This window comes from Hipposideros armiger, unplaced genomic scaffold (genome assembly GCF_001890085.2).
Source record: "Hipposideros armiger isolate ML-2016 unplaced genomic scaffold, ASM189008v1 scaffold_179, whole genome shotgun sequence".
NCBI classification, from domain to species: domain Eukaryota; kingdom Metazoa; phylum Chordata; class Mammalia; order Chiroptera; family Hipposideridae; genus Hipposideros; species Hipposideros armiger.
Genome location: NW_017731529.1, coordinates 572,027 through 594,060, shown reverse-complemented (window position 1 = coordinate 594,060; position 22,034 = coordinate 572,027). Strand labels below are relative to the sequence as shown.

The 22,034-nt window shown below is 40.3% G+C and overlaps 1 protein-coding gene across 3 annotated transcripts in view; it reads right to left on the bottom strand.

Annotated features, from left to right (window-relative positions):
• Positions 1-22,034, bottom strand: part of RGS7BP (regulator of G protein signaling 7 binding protein) — a 96,848-nt gene that overhangs the window by 7,672 nt on the left and 67,142 nt on the right. For 2 of the 3 annotated variants that reach the window (XM_019652438.1, XM_019652439.1), the window contains exons 4-5: positions 9,179-9,326; positions 5,613-5,683 (exon numbers count right to left, since the gene is read on the bottom strand). In XM_019652438.1, the coding sequence (XP_019507983.1) occupies positions 5,613-5,683; positions 9,179-9,326 (219 nt within the window). Of the gene's footprint in view, positions 1-5,608; positions 5,684-9,178; positions 9,327-22,034 lie in introns of those variants that run through there. The other variant, XM_019652440.1, reaches the window with a different exon arrangement.

Genomic DNA, 22,034 nt, shown 5'->3' with positions numbered 1-22,034 from the left:
AACCTTTTGCACTATTGAAAGTCTCCCCAGTCTTCTTCATATATATATATATGTGTATATATATATATGTATATATATATATATTCACATGTGAGTGCTATACACGCATACACATAAACATACATAGAACTCAAAAGGGAATAGGAAATGTTAGGATTGAGAAAATGCCAGGATGTTAAACAAAGAGCGGGCTGCCTATTAAGGACAACTGCTGGTTTGGGGCATCTTTGTTGAGTATTTGTGACAACTTCTCCCGTTTCAGACCTTGTCTCATCATCACCTAAGGCTGAGGTGACACAAAAGCTCAAAAATTCTTGGCAGAAATTCAGAGCAGCTTTCTACACCATAGGAAGCTGACACCTGCAGTAAATGCTGAAATTCACGGAGCAGTGAGTATGCCTGGAATAGTTTGAATTCAACTCCAAGGAAAGATGTCTTTCCACATCGATTGAAATCCTGTCTCTGCAGTCAAGGGTTGCCAAAGGAATGTGAGCTAAATGGACCGCTTCCCCACACATTCTAAACTTTCTGCACTAACCCCAGAAAGTTGGGAAACCTTTGATTTTTATTGCAAATGTTTGAGACTTTTGTAGCATTTTTTTTCTAAAGTACATAGTCTCAGAGAACTGTGACTTTGGAAAAGGAAGAAAGGAAGAAAGCATGGGAAAAAGTGAGAGGAAAGCAGAGTAGGAAATTCAGTCATCAGTAAGTTCAAATCTCAGTCATTCAGTGTTTAACTCTTGGATGCTACTAAAGCCTGGGATACCGTGTCTATATTGCTCAAATTTCTTTTGCTAATAAAAGATGTCTTACTTAGATGATATGCTAAAAAACAGAAATACATAAAAATGAGTTTTCAAATAACAAACTGAGTGTTTGCATTTAAAGCTATGCTCTTAGGTAAAGTCAAGAGAAGTACTTGTATTAAAACTGCAGTTGGCGAGTTTCTATTCCAAAAAAAAGAGACCTTCAGCGAACCCAGTGGTTCTCAAACATGAGCTGCATTGTGTCATCTGAGGGCTCGTTCAAGCGCAGATCTCTGGCCCCACCTCTAGGGGCAGTAGGTCTGTGGTGGGGCCAGAGAATCTGCATTTCTTACAAGCTCTCAAACCTGCTGATGCTATTGGTCCCTAAAGGACACTTTGAGAACCACTGCATTAACCAAAGACCTGGTTGGTTCTGGATATGGGGGTCCAGATGGCAGTGGATCCGGGGTATGAATCTGGGGCATTGGCCCTAGACCCATTTTAGTCTGGAATAGGGCTGTCCACAGGAGGGTACCCATGCTAGAACAGATCCAATTCCTGATGGACCTGCTTTAGAATGATCCTAATGCATGGTATAATATCAACAACCAAATTCTAGGCAAGAATGAATTGTACCAGCACACCCCACAGCATGTATCAAGTTGGAATTTTAGAAAAGGTGAACCTGTCTTTCAGGCTTAATTTGTTTCTGCCGTTTTTCTTTGTTTGATTACAACATGCATTTAGAAGATGCTTGTCCTTCACTTTCCAATCTCCTTTTAGCCTTTGTCAGTCACCTTGTGGGCTCTCCACAGGTGGTTCTGTTTGTAATCCATTTGACACAGCAAGACTATCAGAATTAATGAAGCACCCTCCAGCATGGCCAGTGGCCCAGATTGTAGGACGGGAGAGGTGCTGCAGCATGGCTAGAACAGTGGGCTGGGAACTAGGAGATCTGGACATTGTGGGGGGCAAACAAGGGTGGCTCACTCTTCTTTTGTGCACCTCTTTGTCCCCGGTCTTCAACTGGAAGGATGGGAAAGAGGCCCTGTCTAAAATGAAGGTATAACCACTAACCATTAAAACTCCTGCCCTTGGCCACCTTCCTTTATTTGCCACTGAAAATCAATGTAAAGCAAATACTTGTCAAGTTCTGCTTATGGGAGGAAGGGGGCAAGATCTGATTAAATCTTTAAATGCTCAAATCAATGTGGAACAGTTCCTGACTTGAGAACGACGATGAAGCTTGGGGAGCCGGGGGATCTGAGCGTTTATTTCCAGTGTAGGCTCCCCAACGCTTGCCTGGCAGGATTTTCACATGGTCAGGGTTTGAGGAAGGAAAAAGGGAGACAAGAAGTAATATCTTTTCCTTTTATTTTTTTTCCTCTCTGCTTTAAACACACACACATAAATGGAATAAAAAGACAAAGAAAACAAGAAGCCGGAAAGAAAACAGATGGCTTTCTATAATGGTTTTCATCCAGTTAGTATTGTGTTTTGACAATTAAGTCCTACAGAAAAGAACTGGAATACATTTTTCTACATTTTACCCAATACCATTTCCTGCATATATTAACCTAGCTGTATAGTAAACAAATCACCTGGAAAGAATTTCAGGCAGGTCATGGGGAAGTCTCTATGGTTTATCTTGGTATGTATAGTCAGAGCAATCTGGCTGGTTCGTTCATGAAAATCATGCCATGTGCATCTGCTAAAAAATATTCCCAGAGGGACTCAAGGGACTTGTTCTCCTTCTTTCAGCTCTTCCTGCAGCCCAGACTCACATCCACCTTCCTCCACTGGTCAGCTTGCAGTGACATGATGCTGTGAGTACCCATTAAACATGTAGAGGACAGTGGTGTGTCTTTACACACTAATGTCTCCCATTTCTCTCATAAATCAAGAAACCTGAATTGCCCACAAGACTTTACCTCGATTTTTAAAAATTAATTTAAAATCCTACTGCATCACTCCCTCCTAAAAAAGTCCTTGTATCGCCTAGCTGTTTCCTTCTCGTTCCCCAAATGAATTCAGGGTTCAAATCCTAGGTATCATTTATTTGGATGACTATTCCATTTTCATTCATGTTTTTACTCAGGGTATCCATCTTTAATTAGTATTATATTTAAAATGTATTGAAAATCCAATTATTTTTCTGTTCATAAAAGTAATACAAAGTTACACAAACATATTTACATTATACTTTTTATGATTATAACGATGTCTTAAGTAAATAAAATGAAATTTCTCTCTTTCTGTTAATGCATAGCTCGAAAACTGCTGGATGAATTTTCACTAAATGCAGAGGGAATGTTTCGGAGGGTTTGATTTAGGAGAGAGGCGACATGTCATGCCCAAAATTCAGACTGGGGCACCCTGGACAGTCATTCTCCTGGCAGCTGAATGTGAGGTACAGTGAGGGTCCGCGAGTTGTTGATCGGGGTTGACTTGCCAAATATCATATTGGGAAGCTGAGGGTAGTTTCAAACATGAGCTCCAAATCTAAAGTCTCGGGGATCAGTGTTCCGAACCACAGGCTGAAGATCAACTTTCATAAACTACGCTACCCATAGTCAGCTTCAGAGCGAGTGGTTCAGAGCAGAGACTGTTCTGTTTCATGGTGACTTGGAGTTTTCCTGAGCTGGGTTGGATGGGCCAGCTGGTAAATAGCAACAACAACAACAATAATAAAGCCTTTGTTGACTGTTTGCTCTCTGGGTGGCCAGTAGTAGGCATATGGCATGGATTGTTTCACTTAATCCTCACAACAATTCTGTGGACTAAGTGATACTGTTATCTGTTTTTCAGGGATGAGGAAATGGAAGTTTTCAGAAGCTGCAAAACTTGTTCCAGAGCATAAAGCCGGTAAGTGGCAGAGCCAGCATCAGACCCAAGCCTAGCCTTCATCCAAAGTCCCTGTTCCCAACTTCCATGCTTATTTCTAGTAACGAACTTGCATGCTGGGGTCACATGTAGTAAAACACTGCTTTCTTAAAACATGACAAGGTCTCCAAGACACTGCACCCATGGCTCAGGCCAGCTAGCCCTGGTCACCAGGCCCTTCAGGGCCTGCTTCCAGTTCCCTGATGCACGGCACCCCTTGCCTCTTATTTTCTGACACGCTGCCTCTATCCCATTCGAATCAGGCCACACCTCGGCACCTTTGTCTGGTGTTCTGACTTCCACTTCTCCACCTTCTGCCACACTGTTCCCTGAGCTGAGAGGCGCTCCGTCTTTGCTGCCAAACCCTCTCCGTCCTTGTTCAAGAGGCAGGCAGCACCCTGCTCCTCCAACCCTCCAGGCTTTGCTCAGTGGAATAAAAACGACTTTCTTTCTCACCTCTAAAAACCCTTTTCCCACCCTCTATGTACCACGCTCTGAAGCCGATGCTTCACTTAAGGCTGCTCAGGCCATGTATGCTTAGTGAAAGTGTTATTTTTAGTCCTTTGTACAGAGCTTCAGATGCCGGGCTGCAAAGTTGGATCCAGATTTAATGAACATTTATTGTTCATGGTCCAGGAATTGTTCTAGGTATTGGAGATACAATATTTAACAAAAGCTTAGTGGCCCTTCCCCGCAGAGCTTACGTTCTAGTGACTATCCCCTTTCCCTTTCTGTGTTAGGATGTATACCTCCATAGGATAATTCTGCAGATAGCCTGTCTGGGCTCACATCCAGCCTTTCTACTTATTCTCTGTGTGACCTTAGCCAAGTTAGTTAGCCTCTCTGTGCCTGTTTTCTGTAAATTGGTCAACATTAATAGCATTTCTCTTAAATGTGCTATTAGAATTAAATAAGTTAATAATCTACAGTATTTAGGATAATGGCTGTGATATTGTGATTTATATAAGAAATAGATATTTGTTCTTCCTCTTCCAGGAACAGACCTTCTAAAACCCTTAGAATTTCCCAAGCGATGAGAGCCAAAAAGGAGTCTTTTGTTATATTAATGAGGTGACTTTTAAAAAAACAGCTAAGGATGGGGGCTGGTTGCCAGCAGAACCAATTAGAGGGTTGGAACCTCCAGTCCCATCCCCAACCTCGAGAGAAGGGAGAGAGAGGGCAGGAGATGAGTTCAAGATCCAAAGGCCAATGATTTAATCAATCATGCCTGTGTACCTCCATAAAAATCCGAAAGGATGGGGTTCCAACAGCTTCCGGGTTGGTGAACATGTGGAGATTTGGGGAGAATTGGTGCACTTAGAGAGAGATGCTAGCTCTCATCCTTTCCCCTTACCTCGCCCTGTGTATCTCTTTACCTGGCTGTTGAGGTATGTCCTTTGATAATAAACAAGTGATCTAGTCAGTAACATCTTGCTCTGAGTCCTGTGAGCTGCTCTAGCAAATTAATTGAATCCAAGAAGAGGAGCATTGGAACTTCCAATCTATAGCTGGTTGCTCAGAAACACAGATGACAACCTGGATTTGCAATTGGCATCTGAAGTGTGTGTGTGTGAGTGGGGGCAGTCTTCTAGGACAAAGCCCGTAACTTGTGGGATCTGATTTTATTTTCAGACTGTAAACCTCTCAGAGGCAAGGGCCGTCTTCAGTCCTTTTGTGTTTGCCACACTTGGTGCTTCCCACACATGGGCAATAAATCAATGCCCTTGACTGTCAGGGCCAGGGGAGAAGGTGTCTGTTTTGAGGTCAGAGCAAATCTTGGCTACCCTCAGGCAAAACTGTGTTCACCTGAGGGACTCTACTCTCATTAGCACATTTTTTTTAAGGAAAGACAAATGTATGCTCAGTTTTTTATTGTTTGTGTTAAAAAACCCCCAAAAACTTGCTTTAATTCCTCTAGAAACAAGTCCCAAGGTTATCATGTTAAAAACATCCTCTGCCTCAAAAAGAAATGGCTAGACTCACCTTGATTTTTCAGTGGTAAAGGCATAGTTTCCCTGAGTTTGCTTAAAAGATTTTTCATTTCTCGCATGTCTCTGTACAATTGATAAAAAGAAAAAATAATCAGCTGTAAATTTTTGAAATGCAATCTCAAACAGTCTGTTCTATGAGACAAATAAAAGACAAGAGTCTGTGCTTAATTGTGCTAGCTCTAGTTTCCGACAGGCAAATATTGAATTTATTTTGCTTTTATTAGAGAATCATCTGAGATAAGTTGGCTCTGGAAGGAAAGACAACTACTCTGGCAAACATTTCCATAGGGCATTCTGCAACAGAAGTCCTCATCTCTGCCTTCGGTTGGACCCGGCTGAGATCAGCGAAGAGCCTCTGATGGTGAGGATAGTACTTCTGATTTCCAACGGGAGGCAAAGGACACACAACTAGAATAACAGGTGGTACCCTGGGAAAAGCTGAGGCTGGGTGATGGTGCTCTAACGCTTTATGGTCGGACAGCTGTTATGGTTGTGTAAGTTCACTTGCTGTTGTCTAAATTTACCATGATTGGAATTTGGTGCAACATAGGTGTTAAGCATTCATAGGGCCAACAGTTATGAAACTGACTTGGGATGATGGGAGAGTATGACAAATTCTAAAACTGTCAGAGAAGAACTCTTCCCAGTGGATGAAACAGAGAAAAAGAGAGAGAGAGAGAGAGAGAGAGACAGAGAGACAAAGGGGCACTTAGGACAGCTGGGCCTTCCTCTAGCCGCTGGCATGTATGTCTGATGCTGCATACCTCCAATATCCTCTCTCATTTCAGAGTATATATGATCATAAAACAGAACTGTAGAGTAGGATGCCATCTTAGGGGGCTTCTAGTCTGGGGTAAGGGGCAAACTGGACTTTTCAAATCTTTGGCACAGTGGTTCCCCACATGTTGAGGTGGTCACCACTGGAGTTAGCACTCTTGAAATCCCAGGGTATAGAGTAGATTTCATTTAAAAGAGCACACACAGGCCGGCCGAGTGGCGCGATGGTTAAGAGCTGGCTTGGGACACCAGAGGGCTCCGGTTCGGATCCCACATACGAGGGCCAATGACACTGCCCTCTGCAGCTAAGATGCTGAACAACAGCTCAACCTGGAGTTGGGCTGCCATGGGTCACCGGTGATGGCGTGGGCTGCAGCCCTTGTGGCAGTGGGTTGCCATGGGCTACCGTGTGTAGCCAGCAGCCAGCATGAGCGGCCAGCAACCGCAGTGAACGGCCGTCCAGAAGCCGGCGACTGATCTGCCTCACCCTGGAAGAGCGCAATGATGGTGCCAACTTGGGCCAGTGAAGCAATTTCCTCCACAACTAGACTGAAGAACAAAAGGACAGCAACTTTTCTGTTCCCCTTCTGCTAATTCCCCAGCACTGTTCCCATCCCCCCAATTCCCCAATAAAAATCTTAAAAAAAAAAGAGCACACACATTTTTTTAGTTAATTCTAGAATAGGCAAGCAATAGCAGGCACCAAGCGTTTATGAAAATTTGGGGGGGGGGTGTAGGATGATCCTAAAGCTGAGGAAATCCTATCTATGAACCTACTTTTCTTCTTCCATTTGAGGAAAGAGAGCCACCATTTAATTTTAGGTTTGAAATTCCTCAGTCCCTTTCATAAAACACAACTGCTCTGTTAAGTACGGTTTGAAGACCACTTGTCTTAGGGAGACCAGAGACCCCATGGGGTCTCCTCCTCACGTATTTACTAATACATGAAAAGGAATGGTGGATTGGAAAAGGAGGGGAAAGCAGCCTGTGGATCTGTAGAAATACACCTGTAAACGCAGTCAGAATGCTTTCCCGCAGGTGTGAGGATGTGTCTGTGGGGCACTGCATGCTGACAAGCCCCAAAGGGTGTTTTTAAAAGAAGAAGTGGGGGCAGAAGTGCAAGGGGCATGCTCTGTAAAATTCCCAAGGGTAGATGGGGTGGTTGGATGGTGGGAGGCACAAGATGGGAAAGGGCTAGGAGTGGAGCATGTGAGATTGAGGCAAGGTCTCCCTGGAAAGCACTAATGGCCAGCCGTAATGGTCAGCCATGGCTGCTACATGGGAGAATTACCTTATGCTGAGCCCCACCCATGAGAGCCTGAGTTGGTTGGTTTATGGTGGGACTCAGTCATCAATGTTTTTTAAAAGCCCTCTTTGTGATTTTGATGTGCAGCTCAGTTTGAGAGCCACCAATCTCCTAGGACAGAGAGACAAGGGAACTGAGGAAACCCCCTTCCCAGACAGTTCTACGTGCTGCCTTCTTCTCTCAGGCATTCTGTCCTCCTTTAACCTGAATCCAGGCTTTCAGGCAGAAGTGAAACACTGCCACTCTGTGGGCTATATTCTCTTATTCTCATTCCCAGCCGTAACTTGCTTTCTACAAGCTTACAGGGCTTGGATGTAGCTTCTGTGCAAGGTTTCTGAAAAGGAAAAAAGCTTTGTTGATAGATTCTGCTATGACCATAGCGCTCTGGCAGAGATTGCTTCCTGGGACTAGAGCAAAGCATTTTCCATTTTATAAACTAAGATAAATCACTCCCTCACCATTTGTCTATAGTTCCATCAAACCGTGCCAAACAGCTTTATTGTTTGAATTGTTGGATTTCCAAGCTTATGCAAAATCCAAGTTTTATTAATAGCACATAATTACCACATGCTTCAATTTTCTATAAACACAGAAATTTGGTAATTAGCTTTAGAATTATATTACAATCTGAAAGTAGAACCACAATGGCCATAAATGCCCTTATGTGTTACATTTCTAAAAATAAGAAAAATAAAATGTTCATTATCTTGTCAATGACTCAACCCCACATGCACAGAGCACTGGAATTGCCCAGTGTTCATTCAGCTGCTTTGTGTTGGCTCTGGGGACATTAGTAGCAAAGGACAAGATATGAGTGTGAAGGCCAATAAACAAGGACCTTGTCCTTCTGCCTCATGGAGTGGCATTTTTAGCATCTAGATGAGACATAACACTTATTGTATTATCATTGCCCCCTTTCTCCCCCAAGTGAAATAGAATTACTGCAGAATCTCTTCTTCCCAAGAAACTTCCTCTGACAGGAAGCAACTGTTTGTTAAGGCAAATGCATTAAATCGCTATGACCACTAAGGGGCCATGATCGACATTCCGGGAGAAGAGAAAGGAGTCCTGTAAACAGCTGTTTATGAACTAGACAGGACTCTCAGCCCAAGTGGCCGCAGCTAAGCAGGCCACTCCATACACCTGAAATCTGAGAATTTACCGGAGGCATCTTTGCATGATTTGGAGTCCTGGCCCAGTGAGAGAGCTGTGACGGTAGATAGATCCAACTTTCTCTCTTTCCAAGGAAGCACACTTTCATTTCCATGGAGACGCAGTGGAGTGGGTGAGCGCAGGCCTGGGAGCCCGTTCCACTGCAGGAAGCACTACTATTCCCGCAGGATCTAGACCCCTTTCCTTCCCACAACTCAGCTTCCTGAAAGCTCTGTTTCTGAGAAATTCTTGACTCTCTATAGCCCCGAAAAGTATAAAGTGGAGGAGGATTGGCAGTCTATTTAGGGGACCTTCCCACTTACCTTTCAGTGTTCTCAATGTCTGTGGAAACCTGCCAGGAATGTTGCTGAGTGTCTACGGGGGACGAGGAGGAGTCCTCCAGAGCAGGTGTTTCGGCACTCTCCTCAACTTTGCAATCCAAGCTCTTGGTTCCCCCGCCAGGCTCCTTTCCTACGGGACGGGGGTGTTGGTAAAGAAAAGGGAATAAGAAATGATAAATGTAAGCTGCATACCCAAAGTATTATTGCCAAGGTTGGCTATGCTTTGAGTCAAATACTCTATTTAAACACTAATAACTTTCCAAATACTAAAATAATTTATGTATGTGTATATGTGTGTGTGTGTGTGTGTGTGTGTGTGTGTGTGTGTGTGTATAGAATGTTTTCACAACATTCTGAGAAAGATAGCTTGAGGTCACTGCCGCCTGAAGATCAAGATAAAAGGAAGGGTCCTGTCTTGGTGGAACACTGGTACTCTGTTACCCATTCTTAGTGAGGTTGATCAGGTTAGCTTGGGATGTGGGATTCAGGCTGGGAAACCATGCTGCTTTTGGTCCTCAGATTCAGGGGCAGGTAAGAGGGCCAGGAGCAGGTGACTCCCAGCAGGAAAAGTGGGAGTTCCTGCTGTTCTCTCTGACGCTGCTGACACAGGCGCTCTTGTGAAAAGCAGCAGAGACTGGACCTGTCTTCCATTGCCTGGGCTCTCCAACCTTCTTTAGTGTATCCTTCTATGAGGAAAGAGTTCGGACTCAAGATCTAGCCTTACTCTGTTAAGACTATAAAGTGCCATCAACTAAAGTTCTATGTCCTGGGCAGCGGTCCACAGTAACGCACTGCCAGTCCACTAAGACTTGTATTTACCATGACTGATCCCAAGTGAATAACTCAACGCTTTTTGGAAACAAATCTCCAAATTGGTTCAGCCATACTTAGTATGAAATTAAATGAGAGTTATAGTCCGTGGCACAGGCATCCTCTCTTGATGTCTTTCTCTGCCTTGAACATTTGTCCATTCATGGTGAGGTATCCTAGTACCAAGGGAATGACCTACGAAGCCTGAGAACTGGGTCTGAAACCTGTCTGTCACTCGCTCATTCAATCATTCACTTAAAAATATTTCTAGAGTGTTGGCTAAGTACCAGGTATTGGTCTTGATGCTAGAGATATAGAAATGAAAGAAAGGAAGGCATACTCTTTGTCTCATGGAGTGCAAAGAGCTGGATAGGCAATTTTAAAAATTATACAAATAATTACAAAGCTGTTATATAATATTATGTAGCCTGGAAAAAAGGGTGGCTATACTGTTTCTTTTACTCATTCATCCAGTTTTATTTGGATTATGTAGATACAGCTTTAGACTAGGTAAAAAATTGCTATAGCCCATGTCATTGAATATTCACGAGATAGCAGGTTACCTCTTAGCTCAGTTTCCCTCATCCTGGTGGGATTGTTTTTGCATGTTATTAAAAAACAAAACAAATAAACAGAAAATGAAACAAACTTGTGAAGAGGATGATTGTTCATAGTAAAATCTAACAGGAAGCTTTTCCTTTTGATCCCCAATCTGAAAGGAACTAGCAAAAATCTTATCCCTGTAATTCCTAACCCATTTGGTAACAACACACAAAGAAGGAGACAAGCATTCCAGTGCACCATTCATCAGCCTATAGTAGAAATGGACCTCTGGATTTTCAGCCAAAGCACAAACACCAGTTTACTGATGAGAACTTTTAATCCTTTTGTGTATACTTTATGCACATTGATCTTGGGTAATGGAATTGCTTTTCCAATTTTATGGTATGCTGTTGGATAGAAATTAATTAAGCACATCATTTAGCATATTACCATTTCACAGTTGGAGGGCATTGACCTCTTAAAAGCATTTGTAGTGTGCTTCCTGGTAGAGTACAGCAAATGCAGTCCATTTGCTACCCACCTCTGGGCAGGGTCAGCCTTTGGATGGGAGCCTGAGCGAGGGTGTCTGAGATCTGAGAGAGAGGCAAAGGAGGGGCTCTCCCAAAACGGCCTTTTGCTTTTCGAAACTCTGAAGGAGAGGGCCTACGTGGCTCGTGTTATACTCCCGTGGGGTTGAAATGACTCGGAGAATGGAGTATGGTTTGGGCAGCAAAACGATTCACACCCAGATGGAATTCTCTGCTCTGTGGGCATTGCCTGGCTTTAGGGCCACAGTGGTCCCTGTCCTGTGGGCAGGACTCTAGAGTCCAAAACTTTTATTCCAATGAAAACAGTGGAGGACACAAGCTAGTGTGATGTTTCTTCCTGGAGTCCTCTCTCCACCTTCTTCATATATACACTGTTTACAACAAAGGCATGAATAGGATCCAATCCACAATCACTTTGTTTATACTTACTGCCTATAATAATTCTACTCATATAAGATGAATACCATTCTGTAACTTTTACAAAGTAAAATAACTATCCATGTATTCCTAACACATGCCTATGAGCTTGTGATGGCCAGTAATATCCTCATTTTCCTCATTTTTCATGACTTCTGGATCTAGCTCTGCTAATGTGGATGAACAAGAATGAAAACCTTAGATGTTGGACTTGCAGTTTAGTACTTTCTGTCACTACAAAATCTCGGCAGAATTTTGATCATATTGTATCTTCTCTGGCTGAAACGTCTTCAAAGACAGAAGTGGTCAATATGAATTTAACATGTTTTTCAATTTCAGGATACACATAAAGTCAAGATTTCTCTGCAAGTAGATAATTGCTGTTATTTACTGATAACACTGACGTTATGTTGAGCATCCTTTCCCATTGCAGTGACTGTTTAATCCCTTCATAGAATTTATCACTATCAAAAATTATCTTGCTTCAGATATACAGTGTGGTGGTCAGGCCTCTACACCAACTATGAAGTGGGTAATAATGTATGTCAACTATAATTATATATACATATAGTCTCGGGACATGGAGTAGAGAGTGGGAATGGAGTCAATGGAATTGTAATAGATAAGTATGACATTGGGAGTGGGAGGGCAGTGGATGGGGGAGGGGGGTTGTTACTTTGTGAGGGTGAAAAGGATCACTGTTGCATTGTTCTGTACACCTGAAACTAACAATAAAATAAAAAAATAAAAAAATAAAAATAAAATTATCGTGCTAATGTGTTTGCTAGGTAGTTTATGGTATGCCCTCCCTAAGCCCACCCTCATCTCCCATCTCCAAATTAGATATGTAAAGTCTGTGAGGCCAGGAACTTTATCTGTTTTCTTCAATTCTATAAGCCCACTGTCAAGAGTTAAGCCTTATACATACTAGGATTTCAATAGCTATATAACATTTAAAAAGTTAATTATACTCCGTATGTTGCTATACAACTTGCTTTGCCACATTAGTATAGTTAGCGATGCTTTCATGTGAGTGCATTTTGATTGATTTCATGCTTTTAGATGGATGGGGTAGTATTCCATAGTAAGGAATTTAGATTGTCATTGTTCCCTTTCTCTACAACATGCCAGTGTTTGTATAGGACAGATCCTTTGAAGTAGAAAACTGGGACAAAGTATATGTACTCCACAGTTGGTATTTTGTATATATTGCCACATTGACCTCTAAAAAGTTCATGCTAATCTACACTTCACTTTCATCAACAGTAAATGAAAGGGCCCATTTCCTCATACCATTGCCAGAACATCATCATATTATCAATATTTAATTTTTCTAACCTGATGGAGGGAAATAGATCTCATTTCAGTTTTATTTTTCATTTCCTTAATCACTATTGAGATGAATTTTATTTTTGTATGTTAATTGGCCACTTGTATTTCTTTTTTACATTTCTTTTTAAAAATTTTTAAAATTTTTTATTGTTAGTTTCAGGTGTACAGAGCAATGCAATAGTTATCCTTTTCACCCTCACAAAGTAACAACCCCCCTCCCCCATCTACTGCCCTCCCACCCCCGATGTCATGCTTGTCTATTACAATTCCATTTACTCCATTCCTACTCTCTACTTTTTTACATTTCTGTTCATATCATTTGCCCATTTAAACAATGGGATTATTTTTCTTGTAGATTTGTGAGGGTGTTCTTTTACAACAATGAATACAATATAGTGGATACTGATCATGTTATATATACTGCTTATATCTCTTAATCTATCATATGTCTTTTAGTTTTGTTTATAATGTATTTTTTCATGAGTTAGTAGTTTTATAATCAAAGCTGCTCATCTTTTTCCTTTATGTCTTTGGCTTTATGTCTTATCTATATATTTTTTTCTAATAGTTTAAAAATGGTCAGCCTTTTAATTGATATGTAATTTATTGTTACTTATGGTATGATGTAGTGATCTAAATTTTTAGCTCAAATAAAGAATCAATTGCCCAGAACTCATTTACTGACTTCACTATTGATGTCACTGCTCTTTTTTGTATATTAAGTTCCAGTATAAATGTGGGTCTTTTTCTGGACACACTCTTCTGTTTCATGTTTATTCATTTGTTTATCCTTGTGCTAGTTCCATGATATTTTAATTACCATGGTTTTCGTATTTGGTAGGTAAAGTTCTCCTTCATTGGTCTTTAAAATATTTTTTGAATCCACTGCAAGTGAAACTATAAGTTACTACCATCTGGGAGTTGGACCTTTGATAAAGGATGAATCACTGATTACTTTTTCAGTATTGTCTAGGTTTAATGGTTTATTAAAAATGTTTGCTTTTCTTGAGTTAATTTTGTTAATCCATTTCTCTGCTATGCTGTATATTTATGACTCCTAATTTCTTTGTATACCATTTCTTGGGTTCCATATCTTCCCCTTTCTTCAATTCAGGTTTTATTTGTTGGAGCATATCCTTGACTAATTATTTCAAAGGAGGTCTGTGGAATGCAAAATTTCTTAATCTTTATATGATTGAAAATAGTTTTCCCTCTCTCTCTCTCCCCCCTCCCCCCTCCCTCTCTTACTTCTTCCCTGTCCCCCTCTTTCTCCTCACACTTAAATTCTATTGGGGTGTTGGAAAAGTCATGATGCATTTTTGCAACGAAAAATATAGAAAAAATATGTCATGACTTTTCCGACAACCCAATAATTGGCTGGATATAGAAATCTATGTTTAAACTAAGTTTCTCTCATGACTTGGATGATACTGGTTTTTTTATCTTCTATCTATATCCAGGGATGCTTTCTATGTAGCCCATTTATGGCTCTCTGAAAAAATTTTAGGATGTTATCTTTAAATTTTTGAGTTATGAAATGCCTCCTAAATATGTCTAGGTGTGGGTTCTTTTTATAGTAATTCTTTTTGACATTTGATTGGCATTTGCAATCAATTTCCTCCCATTTTTAATTTTGAAAATTAGCAAACCTACAGACAATTTGCAAGAATAATACAATGGGCACCCAAATATTCTAGTTTCGCCAATTGTTAATATTTAGCCATGTTTTCTTTTCTCTTTTAGTCTCTCTCTCTCTCTCTCTCTCTCTCTCTCTCTCTCTCTCTCTCTCTGTCTGTCTTTCTTTCTGTGTCTTTCTCATATGTGTGTGTGCGCGTGTGTATGTATATGTATATGTATATAGTTTTCATATATTGATTATATATAATTTTCACATATAAAATTATATATAATATATAATTTTTTCATGAATGATTTAAGAGTGCATTGCAGTCATTAACAACTCTTTGTATCATTCTTAGTGCATTTTGTCAGAAAGCACATAAATCAGTTTGTCCCACTATTAATGATGTTAGTTAAAAGTGTTATTGATTTCTTGGTTCAGGTGGTTTCTGCCAGCTTTTACCATTGTAGATGCAGCCTTTTTCCTTTCTAATTATGAAGGAGACTATAGAGTAATTCATTGATATGTTATGGCCTTGTCAATGTAAATCTTCCTTTAGGTTTGGGAAGTTTTTTCTATTGATCACCTGCCTCTCTCTATTCTCTCCATTCTTTCAAAATTCCTATTTCATATTGGAGTCTCTGGATCTATCATCTATGATTCTTAACTATCCCCCATCCTCCACATTTATTTTGGGAGAATACCTTGATTTGATTTTTCAGTTCACTATTTTAGGCTCTTAGTGTTTCCATTATAATAATTAAGAACTGTGAAGGGTCTGAGTAAGATTTTTTTACTCTACCTGTGAGTTAGCCTGCCACAGTTGCATGGATACTGGAAACAGACATGAGACTCTAGGTCAAAGACAAAGACAGTTTATTACTCACACAATAGCACTAGTCAGAGCATCAGTGTTTGTTTCTTGAGTCCTGATTCCCACAAGGAGACACAAAAAGGGCCAGATGATACCTGTAGAATGCACAGCAGGCTGTGTGACAGGAGAAGAACCTTGAGCTTAGGGATCCTGAATTTTTTATAAGCATGTCTGCTTTTTGCTCCAGAGGGAAACATTTTCATTATACTGAATAGTAAGCATGCCTTGCTCTGGAGGGAGACACTGTCTCTATTTTCCAAAGCATTTACTAAATAATCATCCTTGAAAAGATAGTGTAAAACAAAGGGCAGTCAGTGCCTTGCTTTGAAAGATGTGCAGAAATAGACGAGACTGAAGAATTGTCTTCCAACAGTAATCCATCTATTGAGTTTATATTTGGTTGATAACATTTTTATTTACAACAAACCTGGCTGCTTCCTTCTTGTTTCAGACAATTATTATTTTATAGGTATCAGAGACTCATACATCGCTCTGAGAATATTGATTACATATATTTAAAATTCTTCATCTGTTTCCATTTTAAAATTCGTTCTCCAAGTTTTAGTTATTTGTTTGTTGTATTTGGCATCTCCCTGTCGGGTTTTGTTTTGTTTTTGCTAAAAACACTAGTTATTCCTGGGTATCCATTCAGATTTGTCTTTGAGGACCCCTGTTTGCCTGTCATTCTGATTACAGAGTCCTCCTTCTGGTTGTTGTGAAGAAGAGGCTGGACAATGTGTGTTTAAAGCTTGTCTTCTGGGTGCTTCTCATCTCCAGTGATAAGATACCTGGGCACTCAGCCTGCTTTGGGGGCCCGATGCCTGCTTTGAGTTTCCTGTTTAAAACTTCTACCCTAATGAGATATACTGAAAAACTTATCCTGGAAAAAACACTGGAGTCATGTACTTACTTTCTTTTTCTTCTACAGCTGTCCTCATAGAGGTTCAGAGTTATTTCATACTCTGCTCTCTCTGCTTTGCTGTCCAGTCCTGACACACACACCAGACGTCCTCTTGGGGCAAGAAATATTGCTCTGTGTTGCTCATTGTGTGGGGGCAGCCCTGCTTTTCCTTAATACAATTTCAAACATTAATTTCCCTGACAACAGTTCCAACTCCTTGTGATTTGTATTTGTTGATTCCAAGTTTGAAGTATCTCAGAAACTGATTTCATTTTGGCAGTAATTTTCTCCTGTATGAATTTATTTTCTTTCTTCTTGAGTTTATCAGCTATGGTTTCCTCTGTTTATTTATATCCACCAATCCAATCCCAATTACTTTCTAGCTTTGAGAAATTCCTCAAAAGTTCTGGTTACCCTTTGTGTTTTTCAGGGGCATGGGAGACTATTCTGTGTTTGCCAACTTCTATTTTCTTTTCCTCTTACAAGTAGGAGGGGCCATGTGACAGAGTTATGGCCAATGGATTCTGAGCAGGAGTAATATATGCTTCTTCCAGATTGGCTCCTAAAAATCCTCCTATTTAATCCCTTATTTTTTTCTCCCCCCGACCAATGAATGGACGTGGAGGATAAAAAGAGGAACACTGCTCACCCCACCCCTGCTCTGGCTTGGACTATGACATGGATAAGTAATGAACTCTTACTGTTTTAATCCACCGAGATTTGATGTTGTTTCATGCAGCAAATGTCTTATATCCTGACAAATATAAGAAATAATATGGATTTATTCTTTTCATTATATCTTTTCTCCCATTATTTCAATGGATTCTCAGTAGGAGGGAAAATACTAGATGCATGAGTTCAGTCCAACATTTCTAGACAAGCTTTTCCTCCAAGTATACTCCCTCTCTTTTGACAGCCTATACAGAATGAAAGCAATTCACGCACTTGTTCAATAATTATTAATTGAAACTTTACTCTGCCCCAGACACTGTACTAAATGCTGAGGATACAATGGTGAATACACTCAAGGTGATCAAACCTAGAGAGGACAATGGACAAGAAACCAGGCAACTACTCCCTCAATGTAATATGTGCTAAAACATGTGCCATAGAAATGCTTGGAGGACACACTAGGTAAGCATCAGCCAAGCCTTGGAAGGCCAGGAAAAGCTTTCTATAGGAAGTCCTACGTAAGTTATGACCCACAGAAAGCACAGAGGTAGAGCAGGTGAACGAGATGAGTGTTCAAGATGGCTTGAGTGCGGCAGGGCAGAATATGGGGTAGACGGCAGGTGAGGTGGGGCTTGCTGGTGAGAGATGAGGTTACAGAGATTAGAGGGTCAGTTCATAGATTCTTCTGAACCACATTAAGGAGTCAGCAGAGGAGCGCCCCACAAACCTGAACAGTGGCCAGTTTGAGTTCTTCATCTTCAGCTTCCCCACTTGGACCAGTTGTCCTTAGAATGGAGAACCTGCTCTCTAACATCAGGTGGGCTCTTAGGAAAGGGGCCAACCTGTTTCCAAACAGTATCTTCAAGTCAATTTTACTTCACCCAAGAAAGTGAATATGCATTTAAAAGCATTTCACTCCTTATTATGAAATGAAAATCTCTGTCCCCTGAAAAATCAATTTCAGGCCTCAGTGAACAAATATTTGCTCAGAGAGGGGATGGAGGTAGGGGAGAAGGAGAGCCTTTTGAGCACCTTGAAAATAACACTAAGTTGGTTTCATCACTGTTTAGAACTAGGACATCCAAAAGTTGGCCACTTTCCTCAGGGCCTTGCAAAGATTTCTGCTTCCAGTTCCTTTGGGATTTCCATGTATTTTTAGTCTGTTTATGGATAATATAACAGGCATGTTTGAGGAAATGTCAAGGGAAACCACCCATGAAGCACATACCAGTTTGGAAGCTTGGTTATTCTTATATTCATGAGAAATGGTCAGTTGTTTAGGAGGAGCACAAACACATCTGATTATGGGGCAGCCCCCTGAGCACCACAGAGTACCCTCAGCCTAGAAATCCTGGGCACTGGCCCCGGAAGATGGGGCTGGAGTCATTTAGAGTGGGCGTTTTACCACACTCCACTCTAGAGACCCCTTTCCTTCTCTTGACCTCTTTTTCTTCCCACCCTCTTTCTTTTCCCCACTTCCATTCCTTCTTGTTTTCTTGCCTGTCTTCAGCGTACCAGTGACAAAGGGAATGTTGTCATAGACACTGTCTCTTTGGAGGCCCTGAGTTTGGTATCTAGTGTCCAGCAAAGTCAGTTTTATATATTTGCATAAGTTTCCACCAAAATCAAAACAAAACAAACCAATTTCCTCTGAGCCAATAATGTATTTCTGTACTACCACTTCCTTGAGGGCAGGGGCAAATTTCCTATGTCCTTTGTACTCCTGACATATCATCTGCTGTGATACTACGTCCAGGGAAGCTTTCAGGACGGTTTTCATACCGACTGTGAACAACAAAATAAACACGGGCTACAGGAGAGGCATGGAGGCTTATCCAAATAGTTGTTCTCACTCTCATATATTTTCATAATTGATAGGTACTTTTTAATTCTATGCACTGTGAAAAAAACCTGGGGAAATGTAGGCTGTTTGTTAAGTAATCCACTTTTACTCTCTTGCATTTCTAAAAAGCATGTAATTTAAATAGAAATAAGTTACATTAATTCAGTTATTTGCCTATATTAAGAAATAGTTTCAAGTGCTTTTCTATACTATGGTAAGAAGTTATTCACAGTGCCATAAAACACATAGTGGAAAATAATAATTATATACAGAGCTCTATTCTTGACCATATACTGGGAAATAAACATTTTCCAATTCGGAAAAGGTACAGAGCTCCCCTCCCCGCCTACTGCCCTAGGTCTTCCTCTGTGCTCCGTATGGCACTGTACTTCCATCACTGCTCCCAGAGTTGCAGCCATCTTGGTGGCTCCATGTAGGTGAGTCAGGAAGCAGAAGCAAAGGGCACCGTTGTAGCACAGGAAAAGAGCAGGCAATGGAAGATACATTTAGAAAAGGTCCCTATGAGGCTGTTACTGCCCCATTTCCAGCCTCTATTGTAGAGCAAAATAATCTACAAGAGGTATTTACTGTACAATTACTTAAGTTCAACTTTCTCATAATGGGTATCTAAAGCTAAATCATGTTCCTTTTGGTTCACATGAATGCTGCATTTTCTTTTATTTTACTTTATTAAATATAATAATTTTTAGTTAGAATTAGACTTCTTTACCCCAAGTAAAATATTTTATAAATCATTAAATGACCTATGGAATTAACTCCCCCCCCCATCTTAAAAGTAACTCTCTGAACTTAGTGCTGTTTTGGTAAAATTAAATACAATGGATTTTAGCCATTAAACATGATATTTTGAGGTATGCACACTAATCATTAAATAAGCCAAATCTGTGGATAAAACTTAACCAATCATGATACTATTCTTTATTCCATTTGATATGTTTTCTTGCCCTTCTCCAATGTAGCTTAATGGGAAGTGGCCTGGTATAGAGGGACACTCATAAACTTTGCAGTGGGAGCAATGTGTTGTGGTACCTTGGGCAAATTAGCCCTTTTAGCCCCAGGTTCTTCATCTGTAAAATGGAGGAAATGATGCTTAAGAGATAAGGTGAAATAATGTGTAAAAAGCAGCTGACAAGTAGAAGGTATACAACCAGTGGAAGCTGTTGTCATTTGCTATTATCCTGCTCCTCAGCTGACATCTACTTTGACAAAAGGTGATGAATATGATGTCCTACTAACTGTTTGATATACAAAGACACGAAGATAGACTAGTAATAGATGGTTTTAGATCACCTTTAGATTCAGAAGTTGGTCATGTTTACATTCTTCAAGCAGTGTAAGTTTGTTCTGGTCTTGGGCCCTTTGCCTTATATACCAATGTTTATGATGTTGTTTCAAATCTCACATTAAAACCTACCTCCTCAGAGAGTTTTGACCATCCCTGCCAAAGTAGCCACCCAGTCACTTTCTGTTACATCACCTATTCTAATTATTGCCATTGTATTTATTAGAATTTTGGATTTATGAACATTTGATTTTTTAAAACTATTTCTCTGCATTAGACTATATCTTCTACAAGGACAGGGGCCTCTTCACTCTTGCTCACTGCTGTCTGTCAGCACCTAGAACAGCGCCTGGAACAGCATGATAGGTGCTCAATAAACATTTGTTCAAAGAATGAATGCATGTTTCTACTCAGAATTTGAATCAGAGTCTATTTTAAGATTTATTAATTTATTCTGCTTCATTTCTTCTAACCTACTGTTCTATTTTAGTATCAACTGCCTCATTACATTGGAAAAGAAAGTCTTTACTTGTGGCTCTATTCATTTCTGTCTTTATGTTGCTTGTTTCTTTTATTAGCATGGGTCATTTCCTTTTCTTAATGTGACGCTGAATACACTGGAGTCTTTACTGCTCATATTCTCTTCTTTGTCTTGAGTTCATCCTGTATTTTGCTGGATAGCAGTTCATTAATTTCTCATTAGGGTATCTTGAGCGATCAACTCCCACTAGATTTCTGAATTGAGATTTTCAACTTTTAACATCTCTCTTTTCTTTCCCTTTTGTAATTACATTTCCTCTGCATATTTGTATCTCTTTATTTATCACAGTGGTATATTTCAGGAGAAGAACCCCTTATTTTAGGGGGAGGGTGGGAAAGTGGTATACCCTCAAAGGACCTGGGGATAAGTCATTTTACTGTAAGCTATGGCAGAGAGGCGGAGCAGAGTCAGACAGGGGCACTGACAAGTGAGGTAAGATGAGAACAAAGGTGACAGGAAGGTCGCATGTGAAAGGGACTTGCCCTGGAGCGTTCCTTCGTCATTGCACCTTTCAGAATGGGAATGTTGCCAAAACTGATTGAATGGGGAGAGAATGTGAGAGAGAGGACAGCCACAGCGACAAGAGCAGGATCATTCAATTCTCTTAGAAACCTGGCTTCACTTTCTGCCAACAGAATGAATGAAACCTGCAATCTCATTTCCTCGGGTGGCAGAAAACAGGCATTAATGGTCAATGTGATACATGGACTCAGTTACAGGAAAAGATTTCCTACCAACCTAAGTGTGAATAAGTGAGAGAAACTATTTTTCACTATAAACATAGGAATTAGACTTTGTCAAGTAATGGTACACTCTACAACTTAAAGTGTTAGAATATGCAACTACAAAATGTCTAAAATTATACCCATTTGTCATCTTCTTGAAACAAACAGTTTTCCAAAACCACGCCCTGCATGGGAATAACCCAATAGCCTTTATGAAATGTGGATTTTATCTCACATTTTAGTAATTTGCTTTAATTTTGTTGGTCATGTAAAAGAAGGAAATCATTTTGGTACTGTCTTTTTTCATTTTTGGCAATACCATGACGTTGTAAAGTATAAAAGATTTCCAAGTACTAGTTTGTACCAATCAAACTTATGAGATAGCAAAAATTCAGAAGCATTGTACATGGAAAAAGCATGAAGATCAATTGAAGATATTAAGGACTAAGGATAACTATGATTTGCTTAATTGGGAGAGAAGGACAATCTTCATTACCAAATTCATGCTCACTGCAGGAGCTTTCAATGATTTGAGGCTTATGTTTCCCAGAAAGAAACCATACTCTTTGCCCCTAGTGACCTTGTGTGCCCTTTCTCTCCAAAGAGTAAACTCAAGACTACTCAATGCAATAGTAAAACTAAATGTGACATACAATGCTTTCTGGACTTCTGGTGGTAGCCAGGGGAGTGATTAGAAATAAAAATAAA